Source organism: Macaca nemestrina, chromosome 13 (assembly GCF_043159975.1).
Source record: "Macaca nemestrina isolate mMacNem1 chromosome 13, mMacNem.hap1, whole genome shotgun sequence".
NCBI lineage: Eukaryota > Metazoa > Chordata > Mammalia > Primates > Cercopithecidae > Macaca > Macaca nemestrina.
In genome coordinates, this window is record NC_092137.1 from 25,110,909 (window position 1) to 25,129,778 (window position 18,870).

The following is an 18,870-nucleotide window of genomic DNA, read 5'->3' on the forward strand; positions in this document are numbered from 1 at the left end:
TCTTTTGACCCATTTTGAAGTAAAAGGGCCCTGGAACACTGTCAGCCGAAGCCTCCACTGGGATTTGGCTCTTTGTTGGAGGGAGGAGGGAAGGATGCAGGAAAGGGCACAAGGTGTCAGTGCCATCTGCAGTGCCCGGGGCCCTGGGACGTCCCTTTAGTTTACCCCCGCCTTTGGGTGCCAGGAGAGGGCTGCGGCCCCGTGGGGTTACTGTCCAGGCCCAGCTCATCTTCCTCCCGCAGCCGCAGCACTCCCACCTGGTCATCCAGCAGCTCCTGGGCCACCTGGACGCCAACAGCCGCAGCGCTGCGACGGTGCGCGCAGGCATCGTGGAGGTCCTGTCGGAAGCGGCCGTCATCGCCGCCACGGGCTCTGTGGGTAAGGGGCATGGCGAGGGCCTGAGGGCCGGGGACCCCGCGGAGGCTGCCGCCTCTTCCAGAGAGATGCAAGGGGCAACAGGGAGGGGTCGTTTTCCTCGGGAGAAGTCCGCCGAGAAGTTGGAGGCGCAGAGGAAGCCCAGGCCGGAAGGGTGCGTGGGCCTGCCCTGCCTGCTCGCGGTGCAGGGAGGAGGAGGGTGCCAGCCCTAATCTCGGGCACCCCGCCCCGCCCCTCTCAGGGCCCACGGTGCTGGAGATGTTCAACACGCTGCTGAGGCAGCTGCGGCTCAGCATCGACTACGCGCTGACCGGGAGCTACGACGGGGCGGTCAGCCTCGGCACCAAGATCATCAAGGAGCACGAGGAGCGCATGTTCCAGGAGGCCGTTATCAAGACCGTCGGTGCGGCTCCGGGCCGAGGCTCGGGGAGGGTTGGGGCGGGGCGGGGCCAGGGGCGGGGCGGGGCCGAGGGGAGGAAAGAGGGACCCTGGAAAGGGGCGGGGCCCCGGGGGCGGCCTGGGGATGTGATTGGAGAGGGAGGGACCGCACTGGGGCGAAGGGCATCCATCGGGGCTCTGTAGGATCGTCCAGCACCCACATGCTATTCGCGGACCTCGGAGAAAATGAAGTCGGTCATGGTGCGCTGGCTGGGCAGGGCCCGAGCGACAGCGCCAAACAGTGGGATGGGTTTCCCAGATCTGAAGTCTCAGGCTCCATCAGACCTGCCTGATGCTTCCAGGTTAGGGCTTCCAGGAGGGAGAGGTGGGGACTAAGAGGAAAGAATGAGGAAGGGGGCAGGCCATGGAGAAAATGGGTGTGCTTCTGGGAGTGGAGATGATAAAGCCGCTTTCACAGCCTGCCTGCCCTAGCCATGCGAGCTTCGCCTCAGCCTGGAGTAGGCAGGTTAGGAATCCAGAAGCATCTTTTTCCCTTAGTTCGTGGGAGGAGGATTTACCCTAGGGCAGCCCAACGAGAACTTGGGCTCCCTCCGCCCTGGTCCCAGGGCCCAGCATTCACCATCCCCACCCCCTAGCCAAGGAGCCAAGACCTTAACCACAGCCTCAGGAACAAGTGAAAACACGGAGCCTGGAAGAGTCCTCCAGAACCGCCTGATGCCTCCCCTTCCTGGAGAGGAAGAATCACACACGGGCTATCCTGAGTTCCTTTCTCTGGTCCTGGACTGACTCTGGAGAGCGGCAACCCTCGCTCTCTGCAGGGGTTTGTGCAGCTGAGAGGCTGAACCAGGAGGGGCCCTGCAGCCTGTGCCTCACTGGGCACCCTCTCCGCCACCTCCTGCAGGCTCTTTTGCCAGCACGCTGCCCACCTACCAGCGCTCCGAGGTGATCCTCTTCATCATGAGCAAGGTGCCGCGGCCATCCTTGCACCAGGCGGTGGACACGGGCAGGACGGGGTGAGCCACCAATCTCCCCCAGCCTGGAGTCCTCCTCTCCCCTAGCTGCATTTTCTGACTCCCTCCTTTATCCCTCTTAACTTTCTTGGCTCTGCCCTCTCCTCTCTTTTTACTCCCAAATCCCGCAGCAGCCTTTAGTGGGGCTCTTGGATCCCACAACAGTTTCTCAGGCTGCCCCATCAATAACCACCTCCCAACGTGGGGGGAGCCAGTCACCCCTTGGTCAGCTTCCTGGGTCCGGAAGCCACTGTCCTGGGTAACTCAACACCATAAGCCTCATGGAGAAACGAATCAGGGGTAGAACTAAGCTGGCAAGTGTGTGATCTCCGCCCCATTACCATCCTGGTGAGTATTTGTGTCTCTGGTCTACAGGGAGAATAGGAACCGTCTGACCCAGATTATGCTGCTAAAATCCCTCCTGCAGGTGAGCCCCATCTATCCCTATTCCTGCTCTTCCTCTGCAGTTGACAGCTCCTTCCAAGGGACCAAGTGAAGGCCTCCACATACAGTCGTGCACATTGCATACTGCACAAATACACCCAGTCAGTTGAGTCGGGGCTGAAATCTAGCCTGTGTTCCACTCACTAGCCAGGCTGGGCACCCACAGAGCTGGGTCAGCCACAGCAAATGGGGAACCTGTTTCTAATTTTCACAAAGGTTCCTTATTGGCTACTGATAGCCTTGTCACTTAGACATGATCTGTCTCAAGATGAAATCTGTTGGTTCCCACCCTGGTTCCCTCCAGGTACCCCCTATTTCCCTTTCCCCTCTGTTTCCCCTGTTTTGCCAGCACATGTTCTTGGCACATGTACCCACCTCAGTCTCCCAGCCCCCATCCTTCCCATTCTGTAACTCTTATATGTAACTCTTCTTTACATCTTTGCAGCCATCACTGGAGTCTAGATCCATTGCTCTCAAATACCATTCTGATGACAATCTTGTGATAAATATATGATTCCCAGAGGTTTTGAGCTGTTAGCCTGAGTGAGGTCCTGGAATCTGTATTTGTAACACATTCCCCAGGTATTCTGAAGTACAACCCTGGGCCTAAACCTGACATCTCACAACCACCTCTCCCCACCTGTCAGGAACTCAGCTATAAGAATAATTGTCTAGAAATGCTGTTCTCTACCAGGTGCCTCTTATTTCAGAGTAGGTCTCATATTATAATTTTTTTTTTTTTTTTTGCTCTTGTTGCTCAGGCTGGAGTGCAGTGGTGCAATCTTGGCTCACTGCAACCTTTGCCTCCCAGGTTCAAGCGATTCTCCTGCCTCAGCCTCCCGAGTAGCTGGGATTACAGGCATGTGCCATCAGCTAATTTTTTTTTGTAGTTTTAGTAGAGATGGGGTTTTACCAGGTTGGTCAGGCTGGTCTTGAACTCCTGACCTCAAGTGATCCACCTGCCTTGGCCTCCCAAAGCGCTGGGATTATAGGCGTGAGCCACTGTGCCCGGCCTCAGTTTATAATTGATATACAACCAGATTTCAAACTTCTCAGACTGTTGGGAGGTCCCCAGGCCCCTCTCCCTCCCTAGACCTCCCATCTCGTCTCTCAGTCTCTGTCTCCGTTCCAGTCATGCCAGTCTAAACAGAACCCCCCACCCCCGCCGCCACCTCACGCCTTCCCTCCCCTCCTCTCCAGTCCATGCTCTTCATGGCACTAGGTTTTTATAAACCCTTTGTGCTCCAACACTGCCCTCGTATAGTTATCACCTTGGTCTCCATATTCCTGCCATTTCTTTGCTGAGTTTACCCTCATTAATTTGTACCCAGCATCTTCTTAAGATGACAGTTTGGGGTACATCCTCAGGGACCTTCTGAATCATCAAAGGCATTGTTTTGCAATATGGATTTAACAGTAAAGGTGCTTTGCTGCAGTTGAATGCTCTGACAACAGCATATATGGCATGTCTATTTATGCCAAACTGGCTTTAGTCACAAAGCGCCATTATTGCCAGGCTAACAGACCTGTTACCAAATGCTTCCTATGTGTGCTATTTGGTGGTTGCCATGTATGTGAGTTCTGATCCTTCAGCCCAGCTGTGAGTTCTTCCACTGTCTCGTTCTTTGTGATGATCATTCTCTTAATAAGGCATTATGTTCCTTGTGGCTATTCATCAGTTGTGCCCTAACTGGCTGGAATGTTAGGCTCAGAGATTGCCTGGCTCCCGCCTCCCTCCAGGGCTCATCCCTTGCTTGCTTTTTAACACCCGAATGTCCCTGCATGCTGTCCGCATCCATTCACATGTCTACTGAGCTCGCTGTCATCTAGGTGGATGTTGGAGTGTTCAAAAAGTTGCCTGGGCTGCAGGGTAGGGGAGGCTGGATTGGGTAATGTCTGGAGAGCATGTGTACATCAGACGTCACTTCCGCTGGCTGCTCCTCCGCCGCCTCCTGCACCTGAGAGGGACAGCATTCCTAGGCATACTTGTCCATACCTCCCTTGCAGGTATCCACAGGTTTCCAGTGCAACAACATGATGTCAGCCCTGCCCAGCAACTTCCTGGACCGCCTTCTCTCCACTGCCCTCATGGAGGATGCAGAAATTCGACTCTTTGTTCTAGAGATTCTCATCAGTTTCATTGATCGTCATGGCAACCGCCACAAGTTCTCTACGATCAGGTGAACTTGGGGTGTTTCCTCCAGGTGATGTAAGATGGGGAAAGGACTCTCCTTTAGGTCCTGTCCTTTGGTCCTGTCCTCACACCCAGGTGGGAGGACAATTCAGATACTCAGTGAGACTCGCCAGAGAGCTGATCACCAACATTGACCCTGGGTTCCTGCAAGAGGAGGCGAGACCAAAGGGCACTTGTGTCTGAGAGAGGAGGAGGGTGAACTGAAGATCTGGAAGATAGAGAGTAGGCATTAAAGGGAGTTGCAAGTGTGAGAAGGAAGGGGATGCAGGTTATCAGACTGAAGGGGATGCAGGTTATCAGACTGAAGGGATTTGTGGGGAATAAGAGGAGGAAGAAAATAATCAGGATGAAGATTTAAGACAAAAGGGGTCAGGGGTGGTGGCTCACGCCTATAATCTCAGCACTTTGAGAGGCCAAGGTGGGAGGATCACTTGAGCCCAAGAGTTCAAGACTGGCCAGGGCAACATAGTGAGACCCCCATCTCTACAAGAAAATTTAAAAATTAGCCGAGCGTGGTGGCTCACACCTGTGGTCCCAGCTCCTTGGGAGGCTGAGTTGGGAGGATTGCTTGAGCCCTGGATATTGAAGCTGTAGAGAGCTGTGATCACTGAGCCACTGCACTCCAGCCTAGGTGACAGAATGAGAGCCTGTCTCAAAAAGGAAACAGAGAAAAGGACAAATTCTTGAGAACTTGGGAGAAGAAGGTAATTGGGCTAAGAACCAGGGCCAGGGGAGCACTGGAGGCTTTCTACCAACTAACAATGTTGGGGTAAAGCCCAGTGACCCGTGTGAGCTCAGGCTGGCCTCATATAAGGGCTAAGGAGGCCCTTTGCATCCTTTCCCAGTACGCTCAGTGACATCTCTGTCCTGAAGCTGAAAGTGGACAAGTGCTCCCGACAGGACACTGTCTTCATGAAGAAGGTAAGCAAGCATGACCTCCAGACACAGTGAAGAGCGGGTGCGATGGCTCATGCCTGCAATCCCAGCACTTTGGGAGGCCGAGGGGGGTGGATAGATCACGTGAGGTGGGGACCTCGAGACCAGCCTGACCAACATGGTAAAATCCCGTCTTTACTAAAACTACAAAAATTAGCCAGGCGTGGTGGTGGGCACCTGTAATCTCAGCTACTCGGGAGGCTGAGGCCAGAAAATCGCTTGAACCCAGGAGGAGGAGGTTGCAGTAAACTGAGATTGCACCAATGTACTCCAGCCTGGGTGACAGAGCAAAAGTCACTGCTGACCTCTGCCTTGGTCAGAGGCCTGCCTCCTCCCTCTGCGGCTATGCGTCAAGCTTACTTCTCTGAGGAGTCAAGCCCAGAGTGATGAGCCAGTCCAGGGCCAGTGACTGTGTTCTGCTCCTATACCTGGATTTGGGCAGCAGCCTCTGGTGCTGGTTTCACTGGAGCCCATCCCTCTCTATGCGAGCCTACCTGTCTGTGTCCGCTTCTGCCAGAGCCTGCTTTAAAGGCATCCCCTCCGCAACAGAGGAGGGGGCACACACAGCCATCCTGCCCCCCTTCAGATTGGTCTTCCTGCCTGTTTTCCTTGCCCCTCCTGTCCCCACCCTACTGACCCTGGCCTTCTCCTGCCCGCTCCTGTCCCCAGCACTCCCAGCAGCTCTACAGACACATCTACCTGAGCTGCAAGGAGGAAACAAACGTGCAGAAACACTACGAGGCGCTCTATGGCTTGTTGGCTCTCATCAGCATCGAGCTGGCTAACGAGGAGGTGGTGGTGGACCTCATCCGTCTGGTGCTGGCTGTTCAGGTGGGGCCTGGTGTGCGCAGGGCATGGGGCTTGGGATCGGGGAGAGACCTGTTTTGGGCAAGCCCTGATAAGAATATTGAGTAGCAACTGCTTAACACTGTTTTGGAGCCCAGGAATATTGCACGCGTGGTTGGCCACTCCTCCCTGAAGACCCCAAACCATGGTCCTGTTTGGGGAACCCCAAAGAACGCTTCATTCATGGCCTTGCCCCATCCTCAAGCTAAAGAAGACCCAGAGAACGGGGTCATTCAGAAACATCCCTTAGCTACTATATATCAAATCTCTCGCAGAGTCTGAGTGAGACTCCAGGGATTCCTAAGAGGATGCTCTTAAGCCCTGAGTAATCCCAGACAAACTCGTTTGTCCAGAGAATCTCTGGTTCCCTTGGCCAGGCGTGGTGGCTCACGCCTGTAATCCCAGCACTTTGGGAGGCTGAGGTGGGTGGACCACTTGAGGTCAGGAGTTCAAGACCAGCCTAGCCAACATGGTGAAACCCCGTCTCCACTAAAAATACAAAAATTAGCCAGACATGGTGGTGCACACCTGTAGTCTCAGCTACTTGGGAGACTGAGGTAGGAGAAGCACTTGAACCCGGGAGGTGGAGGTTGCAGTGAGCCAAGATCTTCCCACGGCATGCCAGTCTGGGCAACAGAGCAAGACTCCATCTAAAAATTTTTAAAAAATTAAAAATTAAAAAAAAAAAGATTCTCTGGTTCCCAAACAGAGCTGTGCTTCAGAATTGCTTTGAGTACTTGTTTAAAATATATATTTCCTGGAAAGGTAAGTCAGAGTCTCAAAGTCTGGGGACCAGTCTACCAAGCCTCCTTTGTGATGCATAGACAGCCAGTGTGGCACCGGACAGGGCTTGAGACTTTCATGGTGTTCCTGGGTGCGTGTGTACACCCAAGGCTACTGGGAGTCAGGGTGGGTCCTTTGGACCTCAAAGGCTGGGTCTCCAGGGTCCTGAAGCCAGGCAGGCATCATATTCCTGAATCAGGGCAAACCTGGGAGTTCAGTCACAGAGTCTCACCTGTCTAATGGTGCTAAATCCTGCAGGACCAGCCTAGATGCTACAATTTTAAAATTCTATTTACCCTCAAGAGCTAGAACTTGGGGTTCCTTTATATCCCAATCCCCTGGTAACTCCCACAGCTCATTTAGCTTAACATATGAACCCAGTTTAGCAAGCCAATCCAGTCCTCTAAGGATCCGCTAGAGTGAAGGAGACAGTGCCCTGGCAGTGGGATTAATGATAAGGGTTTGGGCAGTGAAGGTTGCCACAGCTGGAACTGCAGAGTGGGGAGTTGAGGTCATTGCCTCTCTAGTCTGTGAATACTCAAGAGCCTCCTAGTTCATGGACTGTTCTACCCCTCCCTTCAGCTTTAATGAAGGTGACTTTTTTCCCCAGGAAGTTGTGGGTCAAATGCTGAGCAAGACTTAGTCTAGGAAAGCAAGCATTTCTGAAGAAGACTGGGAAGAGGTCGGATGGAGGGTTGGCACCCAGTGTAGTCTGTCAGTGAAAGACTCTGGAGGCCTTTTCTCTGTTGCTGCAGGACGTGGCCCAAGTCAATGAGGAGAACTTGCCTGTCTACAACCGCTGTGCCCTCTACGCTCTGGGCGCAGCTTACCTGAACCTCATCAGTCAGCTCACAACAGTGCCTGCCTTCTGCCAGCACATCCATGAGGTTGGTGTCCTCACGACCAAGAGCTCAGAGGCCCTCAACTTGGGGTTTCCTGGGAATGGCTTTTCCTTAATTGCATTAGTCCTATACCTCCTCTTAGGCAGTGAAGACAGGGTTGAAGTAAGAGCCGCTAATAGTGAGAAGTTACTCACGGCATCTTTCCCTCCTGTATGACTTGACGGAGCAGGGTGGGGTTAGGCGCAGGGGTTGGGGGGTCTTCTGTACCTGTTTCTAATACTGTCTGCCCCTCCACTTCCTGCCCCTCTGTCTTTCCCCTACTCATGGGAGCACATCTGCACACATGCCTCAGATCATGCAGACGACAGCTATGAAATACGGCAAAAGTGGCCTGAGTAGAATGGTGAACGAATGTCTGTTCACGCCCACTCAGAGGAAATGAAGAGCTACGAAAATTTCTCCCCATTTGCTTCATGTATCTCCCTTTCCTTTGCTGAAAAAATTTTAAATACTTTAAAACAAATCCCAGCTATCCTGTCCTTTCACTTTACATATATCCGTCTACATGCCTGAAACAGCATGAGCACCTCCCTACATGACTGCCACACCCTTAACACAGCTCATTAAGTGATCAGTAATTCCTTGGTATTATCTGACATCCATTCTGTAGTCAAATGTGTTCTCAATTGTTGCATAAAGATGTTTTAAAACACATGGAAGTGTTTGGAAGTTGAATGATACCAACATATAGGATTAACTTTAAAATATAGTAGCAGGCCGGGTGCGGTGGCTCATGCCTATAATCCCAGCACTTTGGGAGGCCGAGGTGAGTAGATCACTTGAGGTCAGAAGTTTGAGGCCAGCCTGGGCAACATGGTGAAACCCCATCTCTAATGAAAATACAAAAATTAGCGGGGCATTGGCGCACGCCTGTAATCCCAGCTACTCGGGAAGGTGAGGCAGGAGAATTGCTTGAACCTGGGAGATGGAGGTTGCAGTGAGCCAAGATTGTGCCACTACACTCCAGCTTGGGTGACAGAGCGAGACTCCATCTCAAAAGTAAAATAAAATAAAATATACTAGCAAAACAAAATAAAACAAAACAAGAAATTTTAGGTCTCAACTAGCCTGGGTTGACTGGGAATCACAGGGGAGGCTGCCATGACACTGTGACAGAGACCACCCCAAGGGAAGCAGGACTCTTCCAGCTTCTGGACTGATAAGGGAGTGCAAGAAAGGCAATGCCCAGACATCCTCCACCTGACAATTGTGGGACCTTTACCTCCTCACCCACCACACACACCTGTATGCTGACCATCCCTCCACTTCTCACCACTTAGTAACTTTCACTTTTCTTGTCAAAAATTTGCAAAGAATACTGAGTAAAGCTCAAGATGTCACTGTCCATCAGGGTGTTTTTGCAATGCACTTGGGTACTGCAGTACCGAGGTTTGGGACATGGTATTAGCTACATTCCTTTGTACCTGTTTAAATAAAAAACACAGGAATGAGGCCAGGTGCAGTGGTTCAGCCTTAATCCCAACACTTTGGGAGGCCAAGGCAGGTGGATCACTTGGGGTCAGGAGTTCAAGACCAGCCTGGGCAACATGGTGAAACCCCGTCTCTACTAAAAATACAAAAATTTGCCAGGCGTGCTGGCATGCACCTGCAATCTCAGTTACTCAGGAGGCTGAGGCAGGAGAATTGCTTGAAACTGGCAGGTGGAGGCTGCCATGATCTAAGATTGTGCCACTCCTCTCCAGCCTAGAAAAGAGAGCAAGACTCTGTCTCTAAGAAAAAAAAAAAAAAAAAAAAGGGCATAGGAATGAGGAATGAGGCACCAGAGCCAGCAGCTGCAGTCTCTTAAGAGTTAAGTTCCCTGCACTGGAGGACACTTAGTGCACATGTGTCATTGATGGCCATGGCCTGAGCAGGCAGCTTGAGCTTCTCCAGCTGCCCTGAGGGTCCCTGTTGATGGGAGTTTCCACTGAAGAAGCTCAGCTGAGGACACTGTGCTGAGGAGGCTGCGGGAGGGAGGAAGTGCCAAGCCGGGAGCTCTTTCATTGCCTGTGAGCTCCCTCTCCCTGCTGAACCAGCTCTTATCATCTGATTCCTCCCAACCACCAGGTGATAGAGACCAGGAAGAAAGAGGCTCCATACATGCTCCCCGAGGATGTGTTTGTGGAGAGGCCCAGGTGAGGAGAGGACGGGGGATGTGGTCAGGGATCCCCAGGGCAGCTAAGTAAGCAGGCGGGTGGTCTGAGGTCAGGAGGGGTCAATGCCAGGAGGCTCGGGCATCTGTGGACTCAAGGGCAGAAGGTGGGCTCTGTCTGTGGTCCAGGAGTCCTGGGTAAAGTTAAACCCCATCACATTACCGCAGTCCATGCCTCGAGCATGCCATGCTGAGCCGTGTTTGCAGGTGAGACACAGCCTCCAGGGGCTTTGGCCAAGCGCATGCTAAATGCATCCTGGAGGAGTCATTCCTGACAAGACGTTCCTATCAATCCAAGTGATGTTTTCGAGTGTCATTTCAACATCAGAGGAACTCAAGGGAAATATGTTTTGCAAACCCAAAATGTCTAACAGTAGGGGATGACTTATAAAGTATGGCCCATCCATATAATAGACAATCATGACATTCATTTAGAAGAATATTTAATGTAAAATACCCACTACATAATAGGTCAATAAAATAGATCACAGAACAGCGGGTGTGGAAGGGGATATCTATGTGTATATGTAAAAATACGGGACTAAGCTGGGTGCGGTGGCTCACGCCTACAGGCCCAGCAACTCAGAAGACTGAGCAGGAGGATCTCTTGAGCCCATGGTTTCGAGACAACCATGGGCCACAAAGCAAGAACCCATCTACGAAAAATTTTTAAACAATTTGCCTGGGCTGGGCACAGTGGCTCATGCCTGTAATCCCAGCATTTTGGGAGGCTGAGGTGAGCAGATCACTTGAGGTCAGAAGTTCGAGACCATCCTGGCCAACATGATAAAAACCTGTATCTTCTAAAAATACAAAAATTAGCCGGTTGTGGTGGTGCACACCTGTAGTCCCAGCTACTCTATTCGGGAGGCTTAGGCAGGAGAATCTACTTGAATCTGGGAGGCAAAGGTTGCAGTGAGCTGAGATCATGCTACTGCACTCTGGCCTGGGCGACAGGGAGAGACTTGGTCTAAGAAATAATAATAATTAATAAATAAATAAAATTAGCTGGGTGTGGTGGAGCATACCTGTTGGAAGGCTGAGCAGGAAGATCACTTTAGCCCAGCGGGTCAAGGCTGTAGTGCGCTGTGATGGCACCTGTGAATAGCCACTGCACTCCAGCCTGGGCAACACAGTGAGGACCCTGTCTTAAAACAAACAAAAAAAAAGTGACTGAGGGATGTGATTGCTGTACATAAGAATATATTATAACGTGAATAGTGGTTATCTCTGGAAATGGGACTGGGGGTGACCCTTTTCCTTTTGCTTCTCTGTCATCTTGCATAGTGAAGATGTTACTTTTGTAATAAGAAAAGTTGGCCGGGCATGGTGACTCACGCCTGTAATCCTAGCATTTTGGGAGGCTGAGGAGGGTGGATCACCTGAGGTCAGAAGTTCAAGACCAGCCTGGCCAACATGATGAAACCCCATCTCTACTAAAAATACAAAAAATTAGCTGGGCGTGGTGGTGGGCACCTTTACTCCCAGCTACTCGGGAGGCTGAGGCAGGAGAATCGCTTGAACCTGGAAGGCGGAGGTTGCAATGAGCCGAGATCGCTCCACCACACTCCAGCCTGGGCGACAAGAGCAAAACCCTGTCTAAAAAACAAAAACAAAAACAGTTATTCAGAAGTCATTCTAGATACCGCGGTTCTAACGAGCTTCCTCCCTCCTTCATCTTCCAGGCTGTCTCAGAATCTTGATGGGGTGGTGATTGAGCTCCTCTTCCGCCAGAGCAAGATTAGTGAAGTCCTGGGAGGCAGCGGCTACAATTCAGACCGGCTTTGCCTGCCCTACATCCCTCAACTGACAGGTATGAGCTCTGTGCAGGGATGCCTGGGCCTGCCTCTGTCTTTCCTTGGCCAGGTAAGGGCCTGAGCGTAAGGGACTTATGGCCCTTTGATTGCCTGTGAGGCACCTTGGATATCGTGAGAGCTGAAAGACACAGTGGAAATTTATGGTGAGGTCCTCTTGATTGCCCCATCTCTCCTCCTCAGGGCAGGGTCCTTGAAAGTACCCGGCCCATGAGATGGCCCGGCCTGAGGATGGGAGAGGCTCCATTGTGCTAGAAAAAGCATACATGGCTGCAGAACCAGAGACCCAGTTCGAGTCCCCTGTGCAACTCACTGCCTGAAAGATCTTAGACAAGTGCTTTGCGTCCCTGAATTTCAGTTTCCTTGACTGTAAAACAGAATGTTAACAATAGCGGCCCGCTGGGGGCAGTGGCTCACGCCTGTAATCCTAGCACTTTGGGAGGCCGAGGCGGATGGACTGCCTGAGTTCCAGGGTTCAAGACCAGCCTGGGTAACACAGTGAAAGCCCGTCTCTACTAAAAATACAAAAAAAAGTTAGCTGGGCGTGGTGGTGTGTGCCTGTAGTCCTAGCTACTCTGGAGGCTGAAACAAGAGAATTGCTCGAACCCGGGAGGTGGAGATTGCAGTGAGCCAAGATCGCACCGTTGCACACCAGCCTGGGCAACAGAGCAAGACTGCGTCTCAAAAAAAAAAAAAAAAAAAATAGCTGCCTTAGAGGGCTGGCATGATAAGGTACCTGTATTAATGCAAATGCGCTTAGTAAATACTTCATGAAATGCTTCATGAAGAGCTACTGGTGCTCTTAGCAGATGATGCTTACACATAAGGTGAGATATGTATTCTGGTCATAAGCACCTTCTTTGTGTTCTCATTGACAATTTCAAAATTTTAGCCCCAAAGAGCAAAACTGACCAGCCTAAGATGGACAGAGAAGGCCCACAGCAATTGGAAGCTTCTGGAAACTCCAGGTGTAGCCTGAGTGTGCACTGAGCCTTAGAGGACTGTGGACCAAGCAGAGGCAGAGGGGTTGGGAGGTGGGACTAGCGGCTCAGTCCTGGATCTCCGAGGGCTGGGAACTAAAGCCTCCAGGCTGCTTCTTCCCCAGATGAGGATCGCTTATCCAAGAGGAGGAGCATTGGAGAGACCATCTCCCTGCAGGTGGAGGTAGAATCAAGGAACAGCCCAGAGAAGGAGGAGGTGAGTGTCTCTGCCACCGTCCTGGGGCAGCCCCACCTCCTGTAGATTGGATGCCGGACTCCAGGCTCCCCTGCCCACACAGTGTGCTTAAGGCTGCATGGAAAGCAAGTTTCTCGAGTAATTCCACACTCGCACTGACTCTCCCCATGTATGTGTCATAGATACTTCCCTTTGGAAAAATGTTTAGGGTCCTCCCTGCTCCCATGAGGATATCATAAAACTCACCCTTGAAAGGCCTGGCTGGGGATGGTGGCTCACACCTGTGATCCCAACATTTTGGAGGCTGAGGCAGGAGGATTACTTGAGTCCAGGAGTTCGAGATGATCTGGGGCAACATAAGGAGATCCCATCTCTACAAAAAATAATTTGAAAAATCAGCCAGGCATGGTGACATGCACCTGTGGTCCCAGGTACTCAGGATGCTGAGGTGGGAGAATCACCTGAGCCTGGGAGGTGGAGGCTGCAGTAAGCCATCATGGCACCACGGCACTTCAGCCTAGGTGACAGAGTGAGACCTTGTCTCAAAAAATTAAAAAGAAAGGTGTGCTGGTCATCATTCCCCACTCACAGGGGGACCGACATGCTCTGGGTTGGAAACTCGAAGACTTAACTGGAGAGATAAGGGTGAGAACAGCTTTCATAGTGTTGCTTCCGTATGTATCAATAAAGAATCTTTTTTTCTTTTTTTAAATTTAGACTATTTTTAAAGCAATTTTAGGTTATAGCAAAATTGAGAGGAAGGTACAGAGATCGCCCTTTGCCCCCTCCCCTCCCCTGACACATGCACAGCCTCCCCTCCTAGCCACATCCCCCAGCAGAGTGGTACATTTCTTACAGTTCCGCCTGCCTTAATGCAACGTTATCATCTGAAGTCCATCGTTTACACTGGGGTTCACTCTCAGCGTTGTACATTCTGTGGGTTTGGACAAATGCATAATGGCATGCATCCCCCACTAGAGTACCATGCAGAGTCGTTTCCTGCCCTAAAACCCCTCTGTGTTCCACCTCTTCATCTCTCCCCTAACCACTGACAGCCAAGATTTTTTTTTTTTTTTTTTTTGAGATGGAGTCTCGCTCTGTTGCCCAGGCTGGAGTGCAGTGGCATGATCTCAGCTCACTGCAAACTCTACCTCCCGGTTTCAAGCAATTCTCCTGCCTGAGTCTCCCAAGTAGCTGGGACTACAGACATATGCCACCATGCCTGGCTAGTTTTTGTATTTTTAGTAGAGATGGGGTTTCACCGTGTTAGCCAGGATGACCTCTATCTCCTGACCTTGTGATCCGCCAGCCTCGGCCTCCCAAAGTGCTGGGATTACAGGCGTGAGCCACCATGCCTGACCCCAAGATTCTTTTTTTTAAGAGAAAGCTGCCACAGTGCCTTAAAGACCTCTCTTCCTTCTCTCCTCTCTTGAGGACTGTAAACATTGAATTTTTGTTCAAATTTACATGTGATATCTCCCCTGCCATTATCTCATTTCTTCCACCTCAGTGAATGAAGCAGATGTACCCATGAGTAGGGAAGAATAAGGAATCATAGTGGAAATACAAAGCTTACTCTCCCAAATGAGAAAGAAATGGAGGTGGAGGGCAGAGAGGAGGAGGAAGGAGACATGAGGGAACTGAAGCCACAGATGCAATATGCCTTTTTTTTTTTTTTTTTTTTTTTGAGACAGGGTCTCACTCTGTCACCTTGGCTGGGGTGCATTGGCTTGACCTCAGTTCACTGCAACCTCCACCTCCTCAAGCGATCCTCCCACCTGAACCTCCCGAGTAGCTGGGACTACAGACACGCACCACCATGCCCAGCTAATGTTTGTATTTTTTGTAGAGATGGGGTTTCGCCATGTTGCTCAGGCTGGTCTCAAACTCCTGGGCTCAAGTGATCTGCCCACCTCAGCCACCTCATAGTGCTGGGATTACAGCCGTGAGCCACCACACCCCGCCTTTTTTTTTTTTTTAATGCTGACTGTCCCAGTTCACAAGGAGTATAGAGGACACACATCTGGATGGGACCGGGACAGAAAGACTTACATGGTCCTTGGGCATGGACAGGCTGTCATTCCCGAGCTTCTATGCCCATTAGGGCTAATATAGACATGGAGGACAGCTTTGACATCAAGCCTTTCCCCAGATGCAATCAGAGGTAGAAGTCTCAAGGGGTCAGGATCAAGCCTCCCCCTAACGGTGCCCTTGACCACTTCATTTATTAGGGCAGATCTCCACATCAGGGCCCTCAAAGCTTGTCTAGAACCTTCCCACAGAAGGAAGCTGTGACTTGGGCTAATTAGACAAGTAAAATGAGGTTGAATGAGGCATCCTCCATGGCCCTTCCAGCTCCAAGGACTGGGAACCTCCAATGCATTAGGCATCGGGATGAGCTGGCTGCTCTCTCCCCATAGTGGCGATTCTCCCTTCCCAAGAGGTAAGAGACTCTCGGGAATTGAGGAGTGAACTGACAGAATTGGGAGGCAAAATGCTTACGCAGCTACAGAGCCACCTCCACTCGTGGCCTCCTGGGCCACCAGTATCAGTTCCTTCCTCCCTTCGAGAGTCAGCTTAGCCCAGAGGTGGCTTGGTGGCAAAGCAGGTGTGCAGGGGCCTTCATCCTGTGCCCTTCTGCCATGCCACAGCTCTCTCCACTCTCAGCCATCAGTGCTAGTCCAGAGTCCCATGGTGGTTCCTAGGACTGTACTGCCCAGGCTTGCTGCAGGGGTGAATAAATGCTGGTTTGGTCAAATCTGAATCCTGGTGCCTGGCATTCCCAGCCCTGCATAGTCTGGGCTCTGCCATTTCATTTTCCCCCACCTGCTCTGGCCTGTACCCACTGTCCCACTCTGGCAGGGCTGCTCTCGGTCTCTCCCGTGCTGTGCTCAGCCATCTGCAGGCCTTTGTTAGTGTAGAATGCCACATCTAAACCACCCTTCCCCTCCACACTGGTGCAGCTGAGGACCTGTGAACTGTCTGTTCTCTGGTGCCCGGCCCCTGTTCGGTTTCCTCCATAAACTTCTCTCCCCCTGCTCTTGCCCAGGGAGTATCCCTTCTCTCTTGCCCAGAGAGCGGCCTTTTCTTTGACTGTTGCCACCACACAGTTCCCTAGCACCCTGCAGGTGAATATCCAATGTTGCTCAGTGCTGACAGTGGATGAATGGATGGACGTACAGAGCATAAGTCCTCAGAGCGAGTTAAAGCCGAGCACAGCTCTCTCTTGCATGTAATTCCTATGCTAACAAATTGTGCAGTTTCTATGGACTCACCTACAGTCCTGTATGTAGTTGGTACTCAATGTTTGTTAAATGACTTTATAGCATACCTATTCTTCCGTCCTCTCCTACTCAAACAAAAATGCCAAACAAATCAAAAAGTGTACAACTCAGTGAATTTTCGTAAAGTGTATATGCCCATGCAATCACTCCTGGATGAGAGAGTGGAACACTGTCATTGCCCAGGGGCCCTGCCCCGTGTCCCCTCCCCAAGGGAGCTCCTAGCCTGAGTTGCGTTACTTCTGGAACTTTATATCATTGAAATCATTCTGTGTCTGCGCTTTTGCTTAAGATTAAGTTTAAATGATAGAGCATCAGGCAGGGCGTGGTGGCTCACGCCTGTAATCTCAGAACTTTGGGAGGCTGAGGCAGGAGGATCACCTGAGGTCAGGAGTTCGAGACCAGCCTGATCAACATGGTGAAACCCCGTCTTTACTAAAAATACAAAAACTTGGCCGGGCCTGGTGGCGGCCACCTGTAACCCAGCTACTGGGGAGGCTGAGGCAGGAAAATCACTTGAAACCAACTGGGAGGTGGAGGTTGTAGTGAGCAAAGATCGTGCCATTACACTCCAGCCTGGGTGATGAGAGCAAAACTCCATCTCAAAAAAAAAAAAAAAGATAAAGCATGGGTAAATCATAGGTCTAATAGTTCATTGTCTACTGAGTAATTTCTGGAATTTAGTCCAAATTCCTTCACTATTTTCAGCATCTGTGGAGCTCCCTTCTTTGAGTGTTATTATTTTCCATCTCCTTTTACAGGCTTTGCAGACGACTGAGTGGGGCAACTCCTTGGAACCTCAGCAGTCTGTGGGGGCCCGGTCACCTCTTTTTTTTTTTTTTTAAGACAGAGTCTCCTTCTGTTGCCCAGGCTGGAGTGCAGTGGTGTGATCTCGGCTCACCGCTATCTCCACCTCCCAGTTTCAAGCGATTCTCTTGAGAATCGCTTACCAACATGGTAAAACCCGTCTCTACTAAAAATATAAAAATTAGCCAGGCGTGGTGGTGCACGCCTGTAATCCCAGCTACTTGGGAGGCTGAGGCAGGAGAATCACTTGAACCCAGGAGGCAGAGGTTGCAGTGAGCGGTGATTGCGCCACTACGCTCCAGCCTGGGCAACAGAGTAAGACTCTGTCTAAAATAAAATAAAATAAAATAAAATAAAATAAAATAAAATAAGATAAGATAAGATAGCAGTATTTTCCTCTTATGGTGCTTGATGGATAGGCTTGGGGAGGAGGCAGGGGACAGTGCGTTCTTTTACATGAGACTCAGGACTCTGTTCTGAGTCTGAATCTGATGAGGAATGAGCTTCCCCGCTGCATGTCGCTGTCCTCTGTGCCAGCTTAGGGAGCTTCCGAGACCCTGATGGGGCTGGGGGTATCCTGAGGGACTTCCTGCCCATTGGGACTTTCTTCTAAGAAGCAAGGGGCTGCCAGAGAGCTGGGGGTGCCAGAGCTGCCTCCTTTCTCTGCCCCCTGACTTTCTGAGCACCTCTGTCCCTTCTCCTTCAGCGAGTGCCTGCCGAGGAGATCACCTATGAGACACTGAAGAAAGCCATTGGTAAGTCAGGCCAAGGGACTCTGGTTAGAAGGCAAAATGGGGTGGGGTCCTTGGGCCTGTTCCTACAGATGCAGCGGGACATACCACCCTCCGCAGTGGGATCTAGCACCTGCATGAAGGGAGAGGCTGGTGGCTTTTGACCAACTCATCACAGCCACCAAAGCTGCCACTGAATGTCCCTCCTCTCCTGACGGGGGTCAGTAGTGGGGCCCTGTGTGGCCCACAGTGGGCAACGCTTTTGCCACTAAGGACAGCTGACTTTAAAAGTAATCAGTTGGCTGGGCGCAGTGGCTCACGCCAGCATATAATCCCAGCACTTTGGGAGGCCGAGGTGGGCAGATCTCAAAGTCAGGAGTTGGAGACCAGCCTGGCTAACATGGTAAAACCCTGTCTCTACTGAAAAAATGCAAAAATTAGCCAGGCATGGTGGCATGCACCTGTAATCACAGCTACTCGGGAGGCTGAGGCAGGAGAATTGCTTGAACCTAGGAGGCAGAGGTTGCAGTGAGCTGAGATTGCACCACTGCACTCCAGCCTAGGCGACAAAGCAAGACTCCATCTAAAAAAAAAAAAAGTCATCAGTTGACAGCTGTAGGTAGAAAGCAATTCAGAGTAAATTTTTTTTTTTTTTTTTTTTTTTTGGTGAATTGTGATACAAAAGAACAAGCTGGCCAATGGAAGATATTAAGAATGAATCATATGAATGTCTATTTAATAAGGGCAGATGATTTTAAAATGCATTGTTACCCCTCTATCTGGATCATTGGACAACAACAGATTTTTTCTAACTGTTGACAAATTATGCCGTAAATGCCAAACTTTTAACTTTTTGTCATCATTAATGGTAGTCTCTCTGAATGTACACATTTCTTGCCCTTTTTTTTTTTTTTTCTGAGACAGTCTTGCCCTGTCACCCAGGTTGGAATGCAGTGACACCATCTTGGCTCACTACAACCTCTGCCTCCTGGGTTCAAGCAATTCTCCTGCCTCAGCCTC

The 18,870-nt window shown here is 51.0% G+C and overlaps 1 protein-coding gene across 3 annotated transcripts in view; it reads left to right on the forward strand.

Annotated features, from left to right (window-relative positions):
* The window catches only part of LOC105479806 (EFR3 homolog B), a 115,149-nt gene that overhangs the window by 87,871 nt on the left and 8,408 nt on the right, over nt 1-18,870 (forward strand). For all 3 annotated transcript variants that reach the window (XM_011738107.3, XM_011738108.3, XM_011738105.2), the window contains 12 exons: nt 243-378; nt 617-778; nt 1,676-1,787; nt 2,160-2,211; nt 4,236-4,408; nt 5,268-5,343; nt 6,028-6,189; nt 7,743-7,874; nt 9,957-10,024; nt 11,727-11,854; nt 12,961-13,052; nt 17,826-17,874. In XM_011738107.3, coding sequence (XP_011736409.1) covers nt 243-378; nt 617-778; nt 1,676-1,787; nt 2,160-2,211; nt 4,236-4,408; nt 5,268-5,343; nt 6,028-6,189; nt 7,743-7,874; nt 9,957-10,024; nt 11,727-11,854; nt 12,961-13,052; nt 17,826-17,874 — 1,342 coding nt within the window. The remainder of the gene's footprint in view (nt 1-242; nt 379-616; nt 779-1,675; nt 1,788-2,159; nt 2,212-4,235; nt 4,409-5,267; nt 5,344-6,027; nt 6,190-7,742; nt 7,875-9,956; nt 10,025-11,726; nt 11,855-12,960; nt 13,053-17,825; nt 17,875-18,870) is intronic.